This window comes from Gekko japonicus, unplaced genomic scaffold, assembly GCF_001447785.1.
Source record: "Gekko japonicus isolate JY-2015 unplaced genomic scaffold, Gekko_japonicus_V1.1 scaffold93, whole genome shotgun sequence".
NCBI lineage: Eukaryota > Metazoa > Chordata > Lepidosauria > Squamata > Gekkonidae > Gekko > Gekko japonicus.
Window position 1 is genome coordinate 512,943 of NW_015160838.1, and position 22,311 is coordinate 535,253.

Genomic DNA, 22,311 nt, shown 5'->3' on the forward strand with positions numbered 1-22,311 from the left:
GTATACTGACCTTTTCCAATCCTGTGGCCACTGTTGCGTTTTCAAAATTTTCTGGCAAATTGAGTGCAGCACTTTAACAGCATCATCTTTTAAGACTTTGAATAGCTCAGCTGGTATACCATCATCTCAACTAGCTTTGTTGTTAGTAATGCTTTCTAGGGTCCATTTGACTTCGCACTCCACGATGTCTGGCTCGAGGTCAGTGATCACACCGTTGTGATTGTGAAGGATATTGAGGTCCTTCTTGTATAGTTCTTCTGTGTATTCTTGCCATCTCTTCCTAATCTCTTCTGCTTCTGTTAGGTCCCTACCATTTTTGTCCTTTATCATGGCCAGCTTTGCACAAAACATTCCCTTGATTCCTCCAATTTTCTTGAAGAGATCTCTAGTCCTTCCCATTCTATTGTTTTCTTCTATTACTTTGCATTGTTCATTCAGGAAAGCCTCCTTATCTCTCCTGGCTGTTCTCTGGAAATCTGCTTTCAGTTGGGTAAATCTTTCCTTTTCACCTTTGCCTTTCACTTTCCTTCTTTCCTCTGCTATTTGTAAAACCTCATCAGACAGCCACTTAGCTTTCTTGCATTTATTTTTCTTTGGGATGGGGGTGATTGCTGCCTCCTGTACAATGTCATGAACCTCTGTCCATAGTTCTTCAGGCACTCTATCAAATCTAGTCCCTTAAACCTATTCTTCACCTCCACTGTATATTCATCAGGGATCTGATCTAGGTCAAATCTGAATGGCCTAGTGGTTTTCCCAACTTTCTTCAGTTTAAGTCTGAATTTTGCAATTAGTAGCTCATGATCTACTAATCTACAGCTACAAGAACTAGGGCGTTCTCCTTGGCTGCACCAATATGGTGGAACCAGCTCCCACACGAAATCCGCACTCTGCGGGATCTCCACCATTTCCGCAGAGCGGTAAAGACGGAGCTGTTCCTTCAAGCGTTCAATAGCCCAGACCAATCAGTATAGCACTTTATATGGCTCGCCGCCATGTGTAAATTGTATTGTTGTTGTAAATTTGTAGTTTTATTGTTCTTGCTATAGACTGTTTTAGATGGATTGTATCAATTTTATTAGTTTTAATGGTTGTAAGCCGCCCTGAGCCGCTTCGGCGAGAGTGCGGGATAAAAATCTAATAAACAAACAAATAAATAAAAAATAAAAATGATCTGAGCCACAGTCAGCTGTAGGTCTTGTTTTTACTGACTGGATAGAGCTTCTCCATCTTTGACTGCAAATTATATAATCAATCCGATTTCGGTGTTGCCCATCTGGTGATGTCCATGTGTAGAGTCACCTCTTAGGTTGTTGGAAGAGGATGTTCGCTATGACCAGCATGTTCTCTTGACAAAACTCTGTTAGCCTTTGCCCTGCTTTCATTTTGCTTTCCAAGGCCAAACTTGTCAATTATTCTGGTTACCTTTTGACTTCCTACTTAAACATTCATACAAGACAAGAAACCCTCAGATGCCTGAGACCCCATAAGCTCCTTGACAGTGCCCTTATAATTAGGGAGGCCAAAGTCTGGGCAAGACCCAAAACTGCTTGGTTGGATCCCCTTAAAGAGCAAAGGGGAATAGATTTAAATTCTTATCTGTAACCAAATCTAAGTATGAGCAAAAACCATTTGTCGGAGGTAACAGCCTCCCAGGCTGTAGCAAAGTGAGTGAGCCTGTCCCCAAATTTAACCGGGGTAGACAACGATCCTAGCCAGAAGGGTGCCTTCTGGGATGAAGCTGCCTCTCTGGAAGAGGGTGGTTGCTGGTCGATGGGAACCTTTACGCCTATGGTAACCCTGTTGTGGGGTAAATGGCTTAGATGTAGGATACTGAGACCCCGAGGGGCCAGAAAAGTAGTAGTCCTTTTGATATGGATGCCAGGGCTGTCACACAAAAGAACTCTGCTTAAATTGGGACAAAGATGATTGTGACACTCCTAGGGACTTTGCTGTCTGCTTGTTTTTCTTTACTGTTTTGGAAGAAAACAGAGTGGAAACTTAGAAAGGTAAGTCCTCAACTTTAAACCTGGTATCCATAGGCAACACCATAGATCTTAACCATGCATGGCAAAAATACCTTGAAAAGCTCTGGTGGCACAGGGAGGGGGCAGCCTCTACTGAGGGACTGGGGCAGGGAAACTTGCCATGTTGAAGCCCTGTTTGCTGCTGCGTTGTATGGGCAGCCATAGCAGCAATGCGGAAAACTATAAAACCTGTGTGGAAAACATGATTCCAAATAACACCATGTGTATTATCGCTTCCCTTTATAGTTACAAAGGCTACTCAAAAGGTAATTCAGGATCCAAGGAAAGTCAATTTAAATAAGCAGTGTGATACAGGATAATAAATGAAACCATGACTTTGCATTCAAAAGTAACCAATGAGGAACACAAAGTGGAGTCTAAAAATGCGATATATCAGATAGTACTGTGTCAGCCAATATGTCATGACTAATTAGATCATATCTAAGCCAAATTACACATTCCAAATATCATATGGTATAAAATTTTCTATCGCACTTCAGACCTTGTACATTTGAATATCCCTCACATGTATCAGCAAAGACTCCCTTAAACATGAAGAACTAGAATTTTGGACAGTAGGCTAAAACAAGGCTTCTCTATCACCTTTACTCATTTGAAATTTTTTGCTACATTTTGGCAGCCGCAGGGCTAGCGTCTGGCATCATTCAAATTAATATGTATGCATGAGGCATTGCTGCCATAGCCACTTCCACTGAAATGGAAGTGAAGAAAAAGGTGCAGAAAGTCTGAAGCATTCTGCAAGACAGGATATGATTCCCCATGCATTGAAAGGCTTGTCACATTTTGGTGTATCCAACGAGGCATTTCCTTGCCTAGGTGGCATTTCACAGGTAAACAGCCCTACTTCAGATAAGAGTTTGCCTTCAGTCGAAAGCATGGCACAGATACTGCCACCTAAGCTGTAAACTGCAGCAGTACATACTGATAAGATATACACCAGAGCTCAGCAGTACAGTAATTTCACTGCAGTAAGGACCACTACTTTCATTTTGAATTCCTAAACCTGCTAGAGGCAAAAGCTGAATTAGGTACCTGGGGTGGGCGGTTTCTCTAGGATTTAATTCCAAAACACCTCACAGCTAGATCTTATAAAATAGGTAGGATGAGAGTGCAAATAATACTATAATCTACAGACCATTCAAAATGTGGTTTTTACTGTGTGGTTCATTTCTCTCACCAGTTTACATTACTTTGAAATGAACATGAAGTTAACATTTCTTTGAAAGCATCCCCCCTCCATCTCTCTACAGGACCAAAAAAAAATGCAACAGGGAGGATGCCTTTTCCCTGAAGTGTTAGTTTTTGTCATGCAGATGGTGCCTTCATACAAGCAATTTCCTACGTACATTCTGAACTGGCAAAATACCATGAGCGGAGTGCCTGTTTATCTGAGTTAGTCCCAATCAGATTCACCTGAGTGTAGGCAAATGACAGCAGTGCTCAGGAGAGTTCAGTGGAACCTGTGGCTCACTTTCTCTCTCTCAGCCTAAGATCAGGGGTCATTTCGTAGAAAAAGAGGTGCAGGAGCTCATTAGCATAACTAATTAGCATAACTGGTTTGTATATGCCACACCCCCTGACATCACCGGAAGTGTGTCAGAAGGCAACACCCACTGCTCAGGCTCCATTGGACTGTTTTGGATTGCTAGCTACAGGGGGGGGACATGCAGATCCTCATGATCCTCGTGGCCTGGGGCTGCTGGGATCAGGGGGTGGGGCTTGTTGCATGTGCCCGCCTCCTGGGCTCTTTACTGCCGGAGCTTCGCTCCTGTGCGCTCCTGCAGGAAATGACCCCTGCCTAAGATACCTCACATGTTTGTTGTGAGAAAAAAATGGTGGGGGGGAGAGAATGTATGTAAAATGAATGTAAATGTAAAATGAATGTAAAAACTGAGTGAATGAAGGGAACTGATCACCAGTATAGGTAAAGGCAAGAATGGGGGGCGGGCTATGCTACAGAAATATGGCATAAATGGGCTCTGGTAAGGGTTAAAGGTGTAAAGAAAGTGTAGGAAACATGCAGGAATGTCTCTTCTAGAGAGTCTAACCAATAACAGGTCAATCAAACCAATAAAATAAAATCCTTACTGTCGAAATATACTTAAAAATAAAAGCAAAGCTGATTCTAACTCATGATTTCCCCTGAGTCAAGTACTTTTGCTCCCAAGGGAGAGTTGTTTCACATGAATTTTGGTGAGAATAGGAACAAATACCACATGAATGTGGACTGGTTTCCAATATCCCCCAAAGGCTAAATTTCACACACACATTGGGAAAAGGCAATTATGTGTTAAGGCAGCTTGTTAACTCCACTCTGAATTTTTGCAAGTTTGCCTACAGCTTAGTTGCCATTTTGCCCTGTTTTTACTTTCCTCGGTCAATCCCCGGCCATTTCACAGATTATATGGAAGTCTGGCACATTTTTAAAAATGTCAGCTCCCATTTACTCAACATGAAGGATTTTTTTTTGAAAATCTAGCCATAGGCAATACTCTTCATTACCTCTTTCTATCATGTATTTCAGCTAAAATTTAAAGCATGTTTTCCAGAGTATTTCAAGTCTGCATGTGCAAATCATTGACACTGCTTGCCTTACTGTAGCTAGCAAGTCATGTTCTTACTTGCACACATATCAAAGCGTGCACTTCGATCATTAGCTTTCTTGCCCATCACCCACAGTCCTAACATCTGGAAAAGTTTTGGCAGCAATTTTATAAGGTTTAGTCCCATCACTGTGTGAAATGATGAGTGTGAAGGCAGTGATTTATGCCTTACTATAAGCCACTTTATAGGAAGATAAAAATAATGTAATGGAAAAAAGGAAAGCAGCTTACACATAGAATCCATTGGAGTTGTCAATAATGTCATCGATCATTTCGGATTTAATTTCACCAAGTTTGTCCATAGTCTTAACTCCTCCATTATTTTTTATCCACTCCAGGACCAAACCCATAATGTAGATACTAGGATCAGAACAAAGAATGCACACATTACTTGTAGATTCAGGTGGGTAGCCATGTTGGCCTGAAGCAGCAGAACAAAGTTGAGTCTACTGGCACCTTTAAGTCCAACAAAGCTTTATTCAAGGTATAAGCTTTCATGTGCAAGCACATTTCCTCAGATACAGTGAAACAGAATTTCCTCAACCATTACATATAGGTAAAGAGAGCCCCCACCCTCTCTCTACATATATGTAATGGTTGAGGAAATTCTGTTTCACTCTATCTGAAGTGTGCTTGCACACAAAAGCTTATGCCTTGAATAAAATTTTGTTGGTCTTAAAGGTCTCACATTACTTGTAACAAACCATATCTGTTAATTCTGAACATGTCTCAACAAAATAGGAAACTGTGGTTTAGCTTACATTAGATCAAACAGTTGACACAGGACTGGAGGAGGAGGAGGGAGAAGAAGTCATTAGTTTCCAAAGCAAGATCCTCATCATCTTTTTACAAGTACAGTACATACACACAGTCTATCTAGATCACGGTGTGACATGGAGGACAGAAATGTGTCACTATAACGTTTCATTCAAGCATGTGAGCCACCAAGCAGGGTAGCGGAGTGGCTAGAGTGTTGGGCTAGGGTTTAGAAGACCTGGGTTTAAATCCCCACTCTGCCATGAAGCTCCCTTGATTACCTTAGGCCTGTCACTCTCTGCCAACCACACAGGATTGTTTTGAGGATAAAACAGAGGAGGGAGAATGATGAGCTCCTTGGAGGAAGGGCCAGGTGAAAGTGTATTTAATAAAATACTAGAAAGTAAAGTGCCCTTTCACTGAATGTGAATTTTCTCAGGACAATGCAGGATAACTTTCTGTATAACTTTTAAAATTTCTGATTATAACATAGCTCCACTAGGAAATATTAAGGCTTCATAAAAGATACAAATTTAAATAGGGCAGAATTCCCGCTATACATTTCTTCAGCTGTACTGGTCTGGTCTGATTTCCAGAAATTAAGACGTACACTTTAGTAAGAGTAGGGGTGATTTCAAATTTCTCATTCCTGATGTTTCAACAAGAAAAAAATCTTATTTCAGTCTCATTTCTTCCTTATTTGAAATGAATATGCAGTTCTTTGTGTTTAAGCCGCTTTTTCTTTCTTCACACCAAATTCTCCCATAAAATGTATTTGTGCATCAGTAAATCAACAAACTTTATATGTGACATATGCTGTTCTTATAAATAGAGTACAAACAGTACATAATAACCACAACACACATACATAATACAGTAGAATCTACACAGTTAATAGCAATAGGCAGAGAAATGAACCACTGACAAAAAGAAAGACAAAAAGGAACACTTTGCCCATCTATATATTAAAAAGAAAGTCCCCTCACCGTAAAATCAACTCCCAGGACAAACCACTGGACCTAGAGAAACCAAATTTGGGGGAAGCGCTCCTACTGTGGCATAGGTGCTTGCTAAGAAGGGATTTTTAGAAATTTGACCCCTAAGTGGGTCAAAAGGGGGAAAATGTGCTCCCCACATTGATTCCTATGAGGCTGCCAGGCAGCTGCCTCTCTGCACCCCCCACTCTCTGATTGGTCAGCTGCAGAGCTCAGTGTTCTGAGGTAAAAAAAAAACCCAACAGAGAGCTGATGACAGCTGAGGAAATCAGGAGTAGCCAACAACCACCTGTTCCTTAAATATTGTTCTTTATTAGCAGTTCTCTCTTACTATATTCACCTTTCTCTCTCTCTGCTTTGCAGACCCACTGCAACAACGCCCCCCCTTAAACTGCTAGCAGGCTAGACTAATGCCAGATTCAGTCTTCTCCAGATACTGCATCCAACTAAAATGTCAAAGACTTCACTGTCCACCAAAGTACACCCACTAAATAACTGGGGGGGTGACCCACTTTAAAACCACACAGCAAGTTTCCATGCCATCCCCTGGGCAGGTTTAGTCACAGATTTAAATATCAGACAAATCCTTGTAGCTAAGAAATGAGATTTCTCCCTGGGGGGTACACTATTAATCTCCACCCAGGAGATTAATGTCAGGAAGACAAGGCTCCTTTTGGCAAGAGGTTAAAATGATCAGCATTACACTAATTTAATTCAGTGCTTTGCTAGGCAACTCATGGACATTCAGTTCAGGTTTCCAGTCAGTTAATGCAAGCCACACAATAGAGAGAGAAGTAGTGAAAAAAGGGAAAACAGGGTGGCCAATTTCTTGCACTACACTAGCAGAATTTTAAAATCAAGACACAAGCAGTGCATTGTGCCAAATTTGCAAGTTAATATTAAGACACTAAAACAGAATATTGTTTAATATCGGTTGTCCGCATACACACAAAAACCCTTGCATGAATTTGGAAGGCTTCAGTTGGGCAACTGCTTTCACCTTTATTGCAGTATGAAGTTCAATTATTGTACACTTTAATGAGTTTTGTGGTTACCGCCTCAAGCAGTATTCATGGATTTTCTTAATCAAATACCCCTCCAAATGCATAAGGACCTCTCAGAACGCTGTCAGAACAAGTTTTATTATAAAATTTTTTTAAAAATTGTGCATGTGCACCAACAAACAGTGAAACTCTCACCCAAGATCTACAGGGCACAACGGATCTTTATACAAATCAGAAAAGGGCCCCAGGTTTGCAGAAAAATGTGAAATCTAAAAAAGAGTACATTTATGAAACCCAAAAATGATAAAAGGTGCATCTGTAGCCTTAAGCAACAAATTCCCTCAGTGGCTGTTGCTAGGTGACCACAGTATTCCAGGCTGGGTTTCTCTGAGTAAAATGTGGGGAAGGGGAAGGGCCCTTTCCAGACGTATTTTTGGACTCTGAGGGGAAGACTCATTGGGGGCCAGGCATGGCTAGGGTTGTTAGTTCCAGGTTGGGAATTTTCTTGATATAATGTGGTGGATTTGAGGTGGGCAGGGTTTGGTGAGCAGAAAGGCCTCAGCTGAATAGAATGCCATAGAATCCAAAGCAGCCATTTTCTCCAGGGGGACCCACCTCTGTTGTTTGGACCTCAAATGTAATTCTGGAAAATATCCAGGACCCACCTGGAGGTTGACAACCCTAGCCCTAGAAACAACCTCTGGGTGACTTGATACCACTCAACTTGCTTGACTTAAATAGGCCTGGCTGCTCACTATTTTTCAACAGCGGCTATCCTAGGAAAGCCAATGTAGTGTAGCATTTAGAGCTTCAGAGCAGGGTCTGGGAGACCCTGGTCTGAAACCCCATCTTGCTGCGGAAACTCATTGAGTGATTTTAGACCAGTCACATACTTTCAGCCAAATCTACCTCACAGGGTTGTTGTTCTGATAAAAAAGGAGAGAGGATAATAATGTAAGCTGCTTTGGTCCCCACTGTGGAGAATGCCAGGGTATAAATGAGGTAAATAAATAATAAATACAGCTGAAGACAGGAGACAGGTGAACTGTAGGTTGATGAATGGCTGAGGAGAGAATGAGCAAGGGAAAGGGGAGAGGATATGGAAGTTGCCAGGAGGAGGGAAATAAGAGGAGGGGAAAGAAGAAATAGTGTGGGAAGGGGAATACAGGGGAAAGTGAGGTGCCCCCCATGCATACATGTTAGAGTTGCCAGCCTCCTGGTGGGGCCTGGAGACCTCCCACTTTTACAACTGATCTCCAGCTGACAGAGATCAGCTCCCCTGGAGAAAATGGCTGCTTTGAAGGGTGGATTCTATGGCATTGTACCATGCTGAGATCCCTCTCCTTCCCAAACCCTGTCCTCTCCTGGATCCACCCCCAAAGTCTCCAGGTATTTTCCAACCCAGACCTGGCGACCCTAGTGCTTGGGGGATCCCTACCATGCAAGTGCTCCTGCCCAGTGGCCACACAACTGGGCCACAGTTTATCTAGGTAGAGGCTGACAAGGTAAGAGGGAAAGCTTAAGATAGAGGAACAGATAAAGGTAGGTTGACTGTTGGTGGGAAAGAGATAGGGTTGCCAACTCCAGCTTATGAAATTCCAACAAATTTGGGGGTTGGAGGCTGGAGAGAGTAGAGTCCAAGGAGGGAAGGGACCTCAGAGAGGTATAATGCCATAGAGTCCACCCAACAAAGCAGCCATTTTCTCTAAGGGAATGAGGGTCACCAACCTCCAGGTGGGAGCTGGAGATTACCCAGAATTACAACTGCTCTCCAGAAAATGGCTGGTTTGAAGGGTGGACTCTATGGCATTATACCCTGCAGAGGGCCCTCCCCAAACCTCACCCTCCCAAGGCTTCATCCCGAATCTCCAGGAATTTCTTGACCTGAAGATGGCAGCCCTATGGGGGAACTGACCTCTGTAGGTCAGAGATCTGTTGTGATTCCAGGAGATCCCCAGGCCACACCTGGAGGTTGGTAAAACTCGGAGAGAAGGGAGTAGGAAAAGGGGAGAGGCTATGGAGCCTTTCTGGAAAGGGAGAGGAAATAGTGGAGAAAGGGGAAATTAGATGCCTCCTGCCAAGTCCTTGAAGGTTCCCACTTGTTAACATCTAATTTGATTTTAAGTCCATTTATTCTTTTTGGTAGGAGGCATACCACTCTGTTCACATTTTGTTTTGTCTTTTAAGGCATGCTGTGACCTTTTTTCAGGATAAATTTTGGGACCACAACATGGACAGAGGAAATACAACTAGCTTGAAATGGACAAAAATTGGCTGTTTGCTATAACTTGTTTCCTAAGAAATCTTTTCTCTACCAAGATTTCCCTCTCCACAGAACCATCCAAGGATGCTATTATTACAATCAATCATTCACAATGTTCACATTAAGTGGATAAAATGGAGAAGGAGAGAATGATGTTACAAGGTGCTTTGGGGGGGGCCCTGGAAGAAAAAATATTCTATAAATTGTATAAATATTCTATAAATTGTATAAATATTCTAAATAAAAATACATTGTTTAAATTGGGGGGGGGGAGTGGTAGGGAAGAAGTGTGTTTTCTATTGTTTTTAGAACTGTCTCTACTTGGAATGTTACTGTGATTTGTGCCTGCTATCAACTTGTTAGCCTACTCAGTCCTGGAAAAAGGCAGCATATAAACATCTTAATTAGTAAATAAATTCTCGGCTTCTGTCACTGCCATGTTGCATAGGGTTGGACTTGCTGCATTCTCAAATGCTTGGGGAAACAAAGGGCGATTTCGCACTAGAGCTGCCTCACGGCACAGCCGCCGTTTGCCCCAACACAAATATGTTAATTTCACACCCAAGGCTGCAGGGCTGCATTTTGACTCACGGCTTTGCCCTATTTCCTCCACAGTTTCGTGATCCTGGTACTCACGGCTTTGCCCGATTTCCTCCACAGTTTTGTGATCCTGGTTTTTGAGGATCACGAAACTGCGGAGGAAATCGGGCAAAGCCGTGGGTCAAAATGCAGCCCCGCAGCCTCGGGTGTGAAATTAACATGTTTGTGTCGGGGCAAACAGTGCTGCGCCGCGAGGCAGCTCTAGTGCGAAATCGCCCAAAATGAATGGCTTTAGATTAAAGGCTTGGCACATTCAAGAACATGTCCAATATGGAATCAGTGGCTTTTGCCAAATCCAATAAATAAATAACAGATTTATAAGATAGTATGGGGGGGAGGGGCCACAGTGGCTCAGAGGTTAAGACACTGAGCTGTAGACTGGAAGGTCTGTAGATCAGCAGGTCAAGATCCTAGTGTCGTGTGATGGAGTGAGCTCCCGTCTCTGGCCCCAGCGCCAACCTAGCAGTTGGAAAGCAAGAAATTGCAAGTAGATAAATAGGTACCGCTGTGGTGGGAAGGTAACAGCATTCTGTGCACCTTGGCATTTAGTCATGCCGGCCACATGACCATGGAAACATCTTCAGACAGCGCTGGCTCTTCGGCTTGGAAACAGAAATTAGCATCACCCCCTAGAGTTGGATTCGACTGGCTTTCTAGCAAGGGAAACCTTTACCTTTTTATGGGGTGGGAAAGCCCAGCCCATTATACATGCTAAACACCATATTACAAAATCAAATACTATTTTAGTCTGGAAACAGTTATTTTGTTAGTGGTCTATGTTTTTATGCTGGACTAGATTTTTAATGCTGTATTTGAATTAGTGTCTTCTAATGTTTTATTTTTATTATTTTGTAAGCTACCTCAGGCAGGTTCCTGGAGAGACAGTGTAAAAATTTTCTAAATAAATATGTAACTGAAGGTAAGTACCAAATATGTGTCTGAAGCCCTGGATTTGAGAAGGTTCTTCCTGCCCTTAGAGGCAAGATAAAAAGATTTAATTTTTAAAAAAATGTTTATTTTTTTATTAAGAAAGATGACTTCTAGAGAAAATATTCACAAACAGCAAACCCTACCAAAATGAAACACTTATTTTATATATTCCTTATACTGTTATAAAAGAGTTGTAATAGCCCTGAGAAACCACTTACAAAAATTCAGTTTTCTGTTCATATAATGTAAATGTACTATGGAATTCAGAGTGCACACCATTGTTCAGCTTTCGCATGACCTAATGACCCTCCAGTAAAGCAAAATTTCACTAATGCTAGCAATTTGGATTGAGTCTGCTAACACAACTTTTACGGGATTTCCTGTTTTGTAACTACAATGCTGCACTGATACTTACTAATTTTTATTTATCCATTGTACACCTTGAAGACTCAAGGTGGACAATTGTTAGGAGGAAAAGGGCATTGTTGCCATTTCCCAAGATCATCGCAGTACAAAAATCAATCTGCAGAGAGTCAACACAAAATTTTTAACTGAAGGGAGGCATCTAAACCATGGAAAGGATTGTGAAACCACGGACAGAGAAAAAAAATTCTTCACGTGGGTTAGTTAATTTAGATTTTTCCACAGACCCAGGATAAGCAGTACTAAATCATTTGCTGGAGCTGAAAATCAGTTCTGCTACACTACATTCTTACACCATGCCAATCTATACCCAGAATAATTTGGTTATGCAACTGGATCAGCATGATACTACACTATGGTACTAGCAACATGCAAAGAGCTATTTAAATGATAGGATTCTGTTATAAAACTTCTCCCGAACATAGCAAGATTGACTCCATGCTCCTTTTTGTTACTGACCTATCAGAAGGCAAATGCATATTTTCTGAAGCAGCTTTACATAGCAAACAATATGTAAACAACTAGCAGGATATTGTATTTTCCAAAATTACCTGAAGCATGGAGGAGTGTTGTATAATGAGCCATTCTCTGACTCTACTTTGCAGTCTAACACTATAGGGCACTCTTTGAGTACAAAGCCAAGTAAGTCGTCCTGCACTATAACAGCCGTGACTCCAGCAGAGCCTATATTCTTCTGGACATCAGCAAAAATTACACCAAATTTTTAAAAAGAGAAGAGAAGAAATATTAAATAAATTAAGTCCTTTGTACACTGTAGCTAGAATTTCCACGTATTAGTGTTTCTCTATGTAAGCCTTCAGAAGATCATGAATAATGGACATCAGTTTGGCTTACAACACATACATAAGAAAGTGATTTTAAAAATCTCAAATTCATCCTCAAGTTAGGGTGCGTATTCCAAACAGAGTGTTAATCTTGTAGGCCTTTCCACACCACAGACTTGAACTGGTATAACAGTTGTTATCCGTCCAGTGAAACCTTGGAACTATAGTCCTCAGTGGCAGCCTAGAGACCATAGTAATTTGTATTCACTTAAAAAGTAACTAAGCATTTTTCAGAGTTCTTCAAATTCTCTTTTTCAGACAAGTCCCTGCCTTAAGGTTTAAGATGTAAATATACACACGAGTCAAGAGGGACAGAATAAAAGACCAGAATATAAGGAATGCTAATATAACAGGGGCTTCTAACATAAAATTCTTCTAACATAAAATTCTTACCAAACTAAAGTCTGCACGATTCTTTGATGGAAGTCATAAAATTATAGCAATATAAAAACAATCTAGGTTTGCAGTCTAAATATATCCTATCTATCTGCACAAAAATTCCCTTCTTGACCCCAAGACTAAGATGTTAAGTTACACCCTGCAGAATCAATCTTCTAAGAATGTTACCTTAGAAACATCCACTGGCCTGGAAAGGAAGTTTGATGACATGTCACAAACTAGGACTGCCTTTCCAACATCAGGTACAAAATCAAACTCCACACCATGAACAGTCTCATTTGCGCAGTAATAAACGTATGAGGCATCTGGGTTAAGGTTCCAAGTGCTTGGGTCAGGGACTTCTAAACCAGGTAAGAAGACACAGAAACAAGGGCAAATTCTCAATTCAGCAGTTTAATTGTGATAATACATGCTTTCCTTTACACGGTGAACTTCAAACTATGACTCAGCTCAACATATTTCCACTACTTTGCCAACAAAGTTCATTGGTTCTTGCATTGCTCTAGAAGGAAAGTTTGCAATACTAACAACAGAAAGCACTATATTCACCCAAAAAAACAAAAATTCCTAACAATTGGGGACTAAGCTTCTAGCTACCCTGAGGGCCTTGCAAGCTCTGTGGCAGATGCCATGCTATCTCAAAAGGAGGATGATCTCTAATGTAAGACACTTCCCCCCACCAAAACAAAGAGAAAGCTGCCCTGACTTGGATAGCCCAGGCAAGCCCAATCTTGTCAGATCTCAGAAGCTAAGCAGGGTCAACTCTGGCAAGTACTTGGATGGGAGACCTCCTTGGAATACCAGCAGTCAAGAGGCAGGGGCAGGCTTTATTCAGCCACCTCTCCAAATATCCTCCAGGCCCCCCAGTAGGGGTCAGTCACCAGAGGTTGCTTCCACGTGCATGCACACACACACACACACTTATAAAATACAAAAAAAGAGAAAGCTACAGGAAGGAAGGATAATACTGAATTCAAGATAATCCTGCTCTCCACATTACACCATACCTTCTGACAAAGGTGCAGGAGCAGAAAGAGGATTGGGCTGCCCCTCAGCAGCAGCTAACTTCCTGGACTGCCAGCAACCTGACAAGTCTGCTGGTGCAAAGGGGGGGTTTCCTTCTGTCCCTGCAACAGCTGGTAGGAGGCATGCTCCTCTCTTTGCTCTCACACCTCGCTGGTGTGAGAAGCCTCAAAGTAAGAGAGGAGGACCCCACACACATATACACACCATATTCGTAATTGGAAAACAACCTTCCCTTTTTTGCAAAGCCCAAAAAGGGAGGGGGGAAAGGTCATCTTCCCTTTGGGTGAATACGATAAGCCACGGCTCCTTCTGGGAGAGGCAGAATCTCCTAAATCAAAAGGATAATGTCTACTGTCTTCAACACGCAGAAACAGATAATAATTTGCTATAATAAATGAGGTACTTAAGTGATTTTCAAGGCACACTTACCTTTCTCATGCTTTCATTTTCTGTATTTATGTGACATCACCCCAGCCTTCACAACGCACATTCAAACATTACTGCTGTTATTGTCTTAGAGTCATGGTAATCTGGTGTGTGAAGCTGACCAAATCAACTGCCAGTGATGGTTGTATAATGTGTAGCAGCCACCCATCCCATCCATCGTCCTCATGGTGAGATTAATGAACTCCACATGAATTAGGAATTCACACCTCTCATCTTGGGGAAGATGCACAGGTTACTACATAGCATTTTATTCCAGAAGCAGGAGAATTCTCTGTCCATACTTGACAAAAACACTTGAAGCCACCCTTCACACCACATGCAATCAAGGACAGGACAGCCCAGAACTTGTAATTCATGGGACCTATAAGAACTCTTAAAACTGGGTCTCTGTTTACATGTAAACAAAAAAAATTGCCCCCCCCCGTAGGGGATTTTTTAATTTCATTTTTTATAAACTACAAAGAAACAAGGGAGGGTATACTACAAACTGCAGGTAAAAGTAAAGTAAACCACTAAAAACCCAAGAGATGGTGGTCATACACAGTGCTTACAAAATTAGCCTCTAGTAAATTATCTTATAATTTGCTATGTTGAGTACATAAATCTTATAGTTTAAATTAGTACATGTAAACAAATTTAACAGTATTACGGTTGCCAGATTTCCTGAAGCTCATAATCAGACATAAGGGGAGAAAGCCTAGCAGCTGAAAGAAGGAGCCTGTTGTAATAGGAATCAGAGTCTAATGGGGATTTAAAGAAAATTCTAAATATTCCTAGTGCAGGATTCTAGCCCTCTTTCCCATCACTTTTATGATACATTTATTTTGTCCTTATTGTTACTTGCCTTTCAGTTACTCTCTCCCACAGAAATTTAAAAATTAAACTGTTGGAAGCACCAGATATGGAACTTCCTAGAGCATATCTGGTTAGGCCTTGAGATAAAACTATTTAACAGGAGTCACATGTCCAAGAGACTCACTGAGCAATCCAATGCTTACCATGGTGAGCTTGTTTCATGACATGATTTTGTGTTGGATCCTTTTCAAAACACCTTTTAAAATATCCAAGAAAATTACTCACATTTTCCCCAAGTGTTAAAGAGATGTTTCTTGTGGAATCACAATACCTAGCCCAGCAGATAATGCAGTGTCCAAATTATAATAGCAAACTGCTATTTAGTACAGCAATATGAAGCTGGAAGAACTGTTCCTGCTTATAGTGCTTGAATATTGTGGAAGAGCTGTGGCTCAGTAGAAGAGCCTCTGTTTTGCATACAGAATATCACTGATTCTATCCCTGGCATCTCCAGTTATATGACTAGACAGTAGATAATGTGAAAGACCTCCATCTGAGACCCTAGAGAGCTGTTCCCAACCTGAATATACAGTACTGACCTTAATGGTCTGATTCTGTATAAGACAGCTTCATGTTTGTGTTCATAAACTCAGGATTTATTGTTGTTTCTACCATGCTTACAAATTCATTTTTTCCATTTATTATATATAACAATGAGACATGAGAATTAAATAAAATAAACAATACTAACATGTAGGACAATGTATTTTTCACCTATGCAGAATCTAAAGTGATCTTGCTTGTATAAGTAGAAAGTTTGGGATTGTCAGGTACCCTGTCATGGTGTTGGATTGTGAGGGGGAATATTATTTCCCTCCCGTTCTCAGCGCTTTTCTGCCTAGCGCTCCACTATCTGCCTTGAAGATGTTTTTCTGTAATTCCCCAGGCCTGGGAACTGTAACTGCTTTAGGTGCAAGGCCAGCACGCGCGAGAAAACTTCATTGGCTTTGCAGGTGGGGGGGGGGGCTGATTGAATATTCTATAAATTAGTAGCCATCTTATTACAGGTCATTCTTAATACAGGCTGTATACATGTACTTTAGTTCTGCATTACCATAATAAACACTTATCTTCTGAAGGAGCCTGGGTGTGTGGATTACCTGCCTAAAGTTCCTGACAAGGATGAACAAGGTTCACCTTGGAATATTTCTCTGCTTCCTTAGCAGCTATAGCTGACCAGCCTCCAGTAACCACATAATCAGCAATCCTTGCTTCTTTTAATCCAATAAGATTAAGAGGGATACCACTAAATTGTCCGGATCCACCTCCTTGGAGGAAAATCACTTTGTAGTTGTCAGGTATATTTCTGTGCACCTCCTGGGAGGAAAATCACTTTGTAGTTTTCAGGTATATTCTCTCAATAAAGTGTTCAGTCATTTCCACTTCTATAAAAGAAGAAGAAGAAGAGATTGGATTTATACCCCACCCTTCACTCGGAGTCTTAAAGCACCTTACAAACTCCATTCCCTTTCCCTCCCCACAACAGACACTCTGTGAGGTAAGTGGAGATGAGATAGTTCTTTTCAGACTGTCCTTGAGAGAACAGCTCTGATAGAACTATGGCTTGCCTAAGGTCATCCAGCAGCTGCAAGTGGAGGCGTGGGGAATCAAACCTGATTCTCCCAGATTAGAGTCCACACACTTAACCTTAAACTTCAGCAAATTAGCGTAAACTATTCTTAGCATCTAAATAAGTAGTCTCTAGTCTACATCAACTTGCCTTGGCAAGAGCTGAAAGGCGAAATATAAATTTTGTAAATAGTCTTAGTCTGAAATAATTTTTGTGAGCCTTATGATTCCACAAGACTCCTATTTATTTTTGTTGCAACACACTAACACAGGAATTGTTTTAAATTTACATTTCAAGATCAATATCCCCACAAACATGAAAAATGACCAAAATTCATAATTTTAACTCAATTCAGAATTACATAATTCACAGAAGTTCACGCAAGAGGTTTTCTGCTTTTCTGATTATTTTTGAAACATCAGAAGTCCTGTGGCTCATTTCTTTGAGGAAGAAATAATGTAACATAAATCATATCACTGAAAAAAGCTTAGTTTTATAAAACTTCAAATTTTTACTTATTTTTCTTCAGACAGCTTTCAAATTACCAGAGATGACATGATAAACTTTTAAATATGTTAAAGTCAGCCTGTGGAGAGTCAGAAAGCAGGGTCACAGCTAAATCAGCATTCCTCTGGGCCTAGAAGAAACTTATAATACAACCCATCTCATCCATACAATTAGATGACTCAGAAAAGAAAAACAAATTCTCTTTTATTTCTGAAATGACATAAACTGAACATACCATGGCAATTGGCTTGCCAAACTCTGGTAAAGTGCATTCTTCTCCTCCTGCCTTAATATTTACTTAGATATTTATATGCAGCTTCTCCCAATGAGGACCCAAAGCAGCTCACATCAAGCCTCCTCCAATTTATCCTCACAACAACAACCCTACAGGATAGGATCCGCTGAAAAAGAGTGACTGGCTCAAGGTCACCTAGCATGCTTCCATAGCAGAGTAAAGATTTGAATCTGGCTGTCCCAGATCCCAGCCTGACATTCCAACTGCTACACCATGCTGGCTCTCAATATTTGGGCCATAAGAGAAGATTATCACTGGCAAAATTCACTTTTGCCCAGAGTAATGCCTCAAGCAATTCTGGCTTGCTTGGAGATCTGTATACTTGAGCCTTGCTCCACATCCCAACATACATCCCTGTGAGCAATGAAAAGAGCAGATCTGTAGGTGCAAAAACTGTGCACATGGATCTGTTGACTCCAGATGAAGTGGGCATCCTTTGTAGGCAGGGGAGTTCTGTATGTGCATCAAAACTCCCGCAACCACTAGGAAACTGCTGGATCAGCGATGGTTTCTTCTTCAGTCTGTTACAGCATTTTTGCAGAAATGGCAAAAGTAGCTAGATGCACCATTTGTTTTATAAGAGAAGTGAGAAGTGAACAGCAAAAAACAATATGATATAGGAGTTAGATTGTTCCATTTGGAGCAGAACGATCCAGATTTAAACCCCTGCTCAAAGAATGACCTTGGACCAGTAACAATCTTTGTCTAATTTACCTGACAGGGTTGCTCAGAAGATAAAATGAGAAGACCCCCATCTATGCTGACCATGGAAGAGGGAAATAAAAACGTGATTAACAGTGACAATGTTCAGAATGACACCTTCTAGATAACGCTGGAAATATATGTTACCTTGACTGAAATATGTAGCTATTCTTTGTTCCAATCATTAAAAAATATAATTAAAGATCAAAAGGACTTCTAGAGGTAGTAATAAAACCAACCAAGTAAACTTACCAAGGACACTTATGCCAAGGCCTTTATAACCCACCAGTTCTTTTTGGGCTTCTAACAATACCTGCAATAGGACAATAATCCAGTACAAGTGTACACTTGTCAGCGGCAAATCACACACAGTGTAAATGAAGATACAAACACAAATGATCACCTCACCCTGTACCAACCCACACACTCACCGAAGTCCTCTGCATAGCTTCTTTTAGCCATGAAGGTTCAAACCTCATTGGCAAGACTTGGACTTTATTATCCTACTGAGGACTTCTGAATTATGCCCATATCTAGAGATTATGACCAAATCTCAGAGTTCCAAAAATTTATTACACCATCCCACTCTGGGTTCAAGGTACCAACAAAAAACACCAACCATATTTTATCCAAGTGTGTTCCTTTTTCTCTGTTGATGTGAAATTACTCTGCAAGAAATCAACACATTTCTGTGTGGCATCTTGGCCCAACAAAAGGTGGTATTTTTCAAAGATCAGATCTAGTGCATCTTCAGGCATATTTGTTTCTATTTGAAGTAAACTACTTACAAATGGGGGATTTTAAAAACCCAGACATACATTTATTGTACACAGAAGCTCCTTTCTTAATAAACCAGTGTAATGTAATGGTTAAGAGCAACTAGGGTTGCCAACTCTTGAAATCTTACCGGCGGGGGAGGCTCCGTTCTGACCGGGAGAGACATGCGCGGCTGTGGGGGCGTAGCCGAGCTCGTCGGGGGGAAACATATGGTTTCCCCCCCCCCCCGATGAGCTCAGCCATGCCCCCAACGTCAGCAATGTGGCTGCGTCACCTCCGGTGATGCAGCTTCGGGGGCAGGGTTCCCCCCGGGCCCCGATTCCGCTGGGGCGGAAATCGGGGCTCCAAAGTGGGGGATTCCCCACCCCCTGGGCACATTTGGCAACCCTAAGAGCAACAGACTCTAATCTGGAGAACTGGAGAATTCCCCACTCCTCCCCATTGAGTGACCTTGGGCCAGTCACAGTTATCTTAGAACTCTCACAGCCCCACCTACTTCACAAGGTGCCTGATCTGAGGAGAGGAAGGGAATGGGATTTTAAGCTACTTTGAGACTCCGTGAGGTGGAGAAAAATGGGGTATAAAAACCTACTCTTCTTCTAATAAGCAATCCTGCCAATTGATAAAATCCTGTTCCATGTCAGAATCTATAACCATTAGATAGTTTGATTTTTCTGCAAAGATCACTAAACTTGTGATTTCTGAAGGAAAATGTTAAATGCAGCACTTTAATGCAACAGACTTTCAACACTAAAAGCAATATCAGTTTCCCAGAATTACACAACTACAATGGGACAGAAATGTTTATTAAGTGCTTAGGCATGTAATTCTTACGGGAAGCTGGAAAAATGTATTCCACATGAACCACACCTCTCTCCAAATGTGATTGGATGGAGACTGCTACTTATGCAACTTTCTGAAAATATGAGTTTATAGATTTCTCTAACATTATCATATGTTGTTTCAAACCTATGCTGTCAATTAAGCTGCCTTAAGTTAAACAGACATATGTACCAAGGCTTATTACAGCATCTCAATAATATTATTTTGTGGATTGAGAAGAATCACAGTTTTCCAACTATGCAAACACAACTGATTTTTTAAAAAAATTATAAGCACTACTAACTGGAAAAACTAGACCATCAGTTCCTTTTTCACAGCTGCTGTGGGTGCACGGAAGGAGAGAATATCTGATTCTTCATAGCAGTACTGACAAATACAAAGAGAACTGTTCTGGAAGTCATGGAATAACTCAGCCTATGAGCCTTTCCCCCCTATTTACCAGAACTTTTTTTTGTAATAAAAAGCATACAAATTGTTTGTCTCAGAGGAATATTAATTTAGATCTGGTAATTGAGGAGAGAGATTTGGCAGCATTTTAATCAGAGGGAAGAAGCAGAATCCTTTAATGGCAAAGGTGAAAACTCTTAAAACCAAAGACCATGTGAAAAATAGAAAGGTGAGTTTCAGCAAACTGTACATGTAAAATGAAGAAGAGGTTCTAAATGAACTTTTATCAGATTTTGAATACACTGATGGCAATGTGAGAAGAATCATAAGAACATAAGAACATAAGAGATGCCAATGTTGGATCAGGCCAAAGGCCCATCCAGTCCAACACTCTGTATCACACAGTGGCCAGAAATACCAGTGCTATCAGGAGGTCCACCAGTGGGGCCAGGACATTAGAAGCCCTCCCACTGTTGATCCCCCCCCCAAGCACCAAGATGACAGAGCATCACTTGCCCCAGAGTCCCTATGCTTTTCATATGCTTTTCAATGTATTCAGTAGATAAAAGGAGGGGGGAAAGGGTCATCATGCAACACAGAATTTCTATTTGCCAGATGTTGTGGGATATCCTTGAAAGAAATTCTCTTTCCCCCTTTGACCACTGTGCTTGGGGCAGCATTACTAAGTGCCTCTTCCCAAGAACTGCTCTAGATTTGCAATTTTTCAGCAAAAAAAAAGAACTGAAAAGAATACTCCAAGCAGAAAATATTTTAAGCCAAGATAAAAAGAGGCAAGCTAGTAGTAACATGCCAGCAAATCCCATTTACTCAGCAAAGTCCCGCACAACGTAACTAAGGAACCGTCTATAAAGTATAATCAAATTTTGAGGCTTTTCAGGCACCCATCCTTGCTAGACTTTGTTCCACTTTAACTAAATTCTTCCTTGTCACAATGTTGCTAACTTTCTTTCGTGGTCAGCCCGTAACACTGGAACATGAAGTTTCTTTCTACACTTAGGGGAACAACAAGCTTAGAGCTCTACAATACCCTTCCTTCTATAAGAGTTTCGAGCAACAGATACCTCCACTCTACCCTCAGTCTCCCTCTCGTTTCCGATATGCTGATCTCGGAAATCTTCACTAACAAGCAGCCTGCCAGCTGTTGTAACCTTGCACACGCTTACTTAGAAGCATGTTCCATCTAATTCAGCAGAACTTACTACCTGAGCAAGCCACAGACATACACAAACCGGGATTGTGCCTGCCCACTCCTAGCCTCACAACGAATGTAATAAATTAAAGCCATGTAGATAAGCTGCGGGCGGGGAAGGAGTTGAGGATTCCCCACACACACACAAAGTTAAACGGTTCCTGAATGATAAACTGGGAGGAAAAAAGCAAAACTGACTGTGACAGACAGCAAACAAGACCAAAAGGTGCAAAATAGTCCAAAGCATTTTCAAATTGAAGAACTTTCATTTTAACTTTAAAAACTTTTTCCTTGTGTGAACAATGTCTGTTAAAGGGAGAAGAATGGTGCTGGAAAAGAAGCTTCTCAAAGGAAATAATCAACCAATGACTCCTTCCCAGACACAGGAAGCAAGCAAGCTGGATGGAGTACAAAAGCAATTGACATGGATGGATAAAAGAGCAGATGATACCGAGAAAGCCATTAAGAAAGTTGAGACAAAAACAAAAGATATTAAACAGAAACTGGAAGAAGTGGAAAAAGAGAGAATCTCAGATAAAGGTAAACTGTTGCAGCTCCAAATGGAAAGATCAATGTATGTCTTGCACTTTCGAGGCATTCCAGAACAAAAAGGAGAAAATTTAAAAGAACTTTTAAGTGAAGCATTAGCATCAATGACAGAACTTAAACAAGAAGTGCTGCAAAATGATATGGATGACTTATCGGACTTACTCAGATTTCATCAAGAAAAATAAGCTACCTCGTGAAGTATTTGTGAAATTCTCCAAGAGATCTACTAGAGAAGCTGTTTTGAAAGCTACAACTGGGAAAACCTAGCTCTGGCAGT

At 41.1% G+C, this 22,311-nt stretch overlaps 1 protein-coding gene across 1 annotated transcript in view; it reads right to left on the reverse strand.

The window, feature by feature from the left end:
• The window catches only part of LOC107116516 (phosphoserine aminotransferase-like), a 34,324-nt gene that overhangs the window by 4,908 nt on the left and 7,105 nt on the right, over positions 1-22,311 (reverse strand). Inside the window, exons 2-8 of the mRNA XM_015418432.1 lie at positions 18,521-18,581; positions 17,135-17,204; positions 16,313-16,500; positions 15,562-15,579; positions 13,039-13,207; positions 12,174-12,347; positions 4,883-5,011 (exon numbers count right to left, since the gene is read on the reverse strand). Coding sequence (XP_015273918.1) covers positions 4,883-5,011; positions 12,174-12,347; positions 13,039-13,207; positions 15,562-15,579; positions 16,313-16,500; positions 17,135-17,204; positions 18,521-18,581 — 809 coding nt within the window. The remainder of the gene's footprint in view (positions 1-4,882; positions 5,012-12,173; positions 12,348-13,038; positions 13,208-15,561; positions 15,580-16,312; positions 16,501-17,134; positions 17,205-18,520; positions 18,582-22,311) is intronic.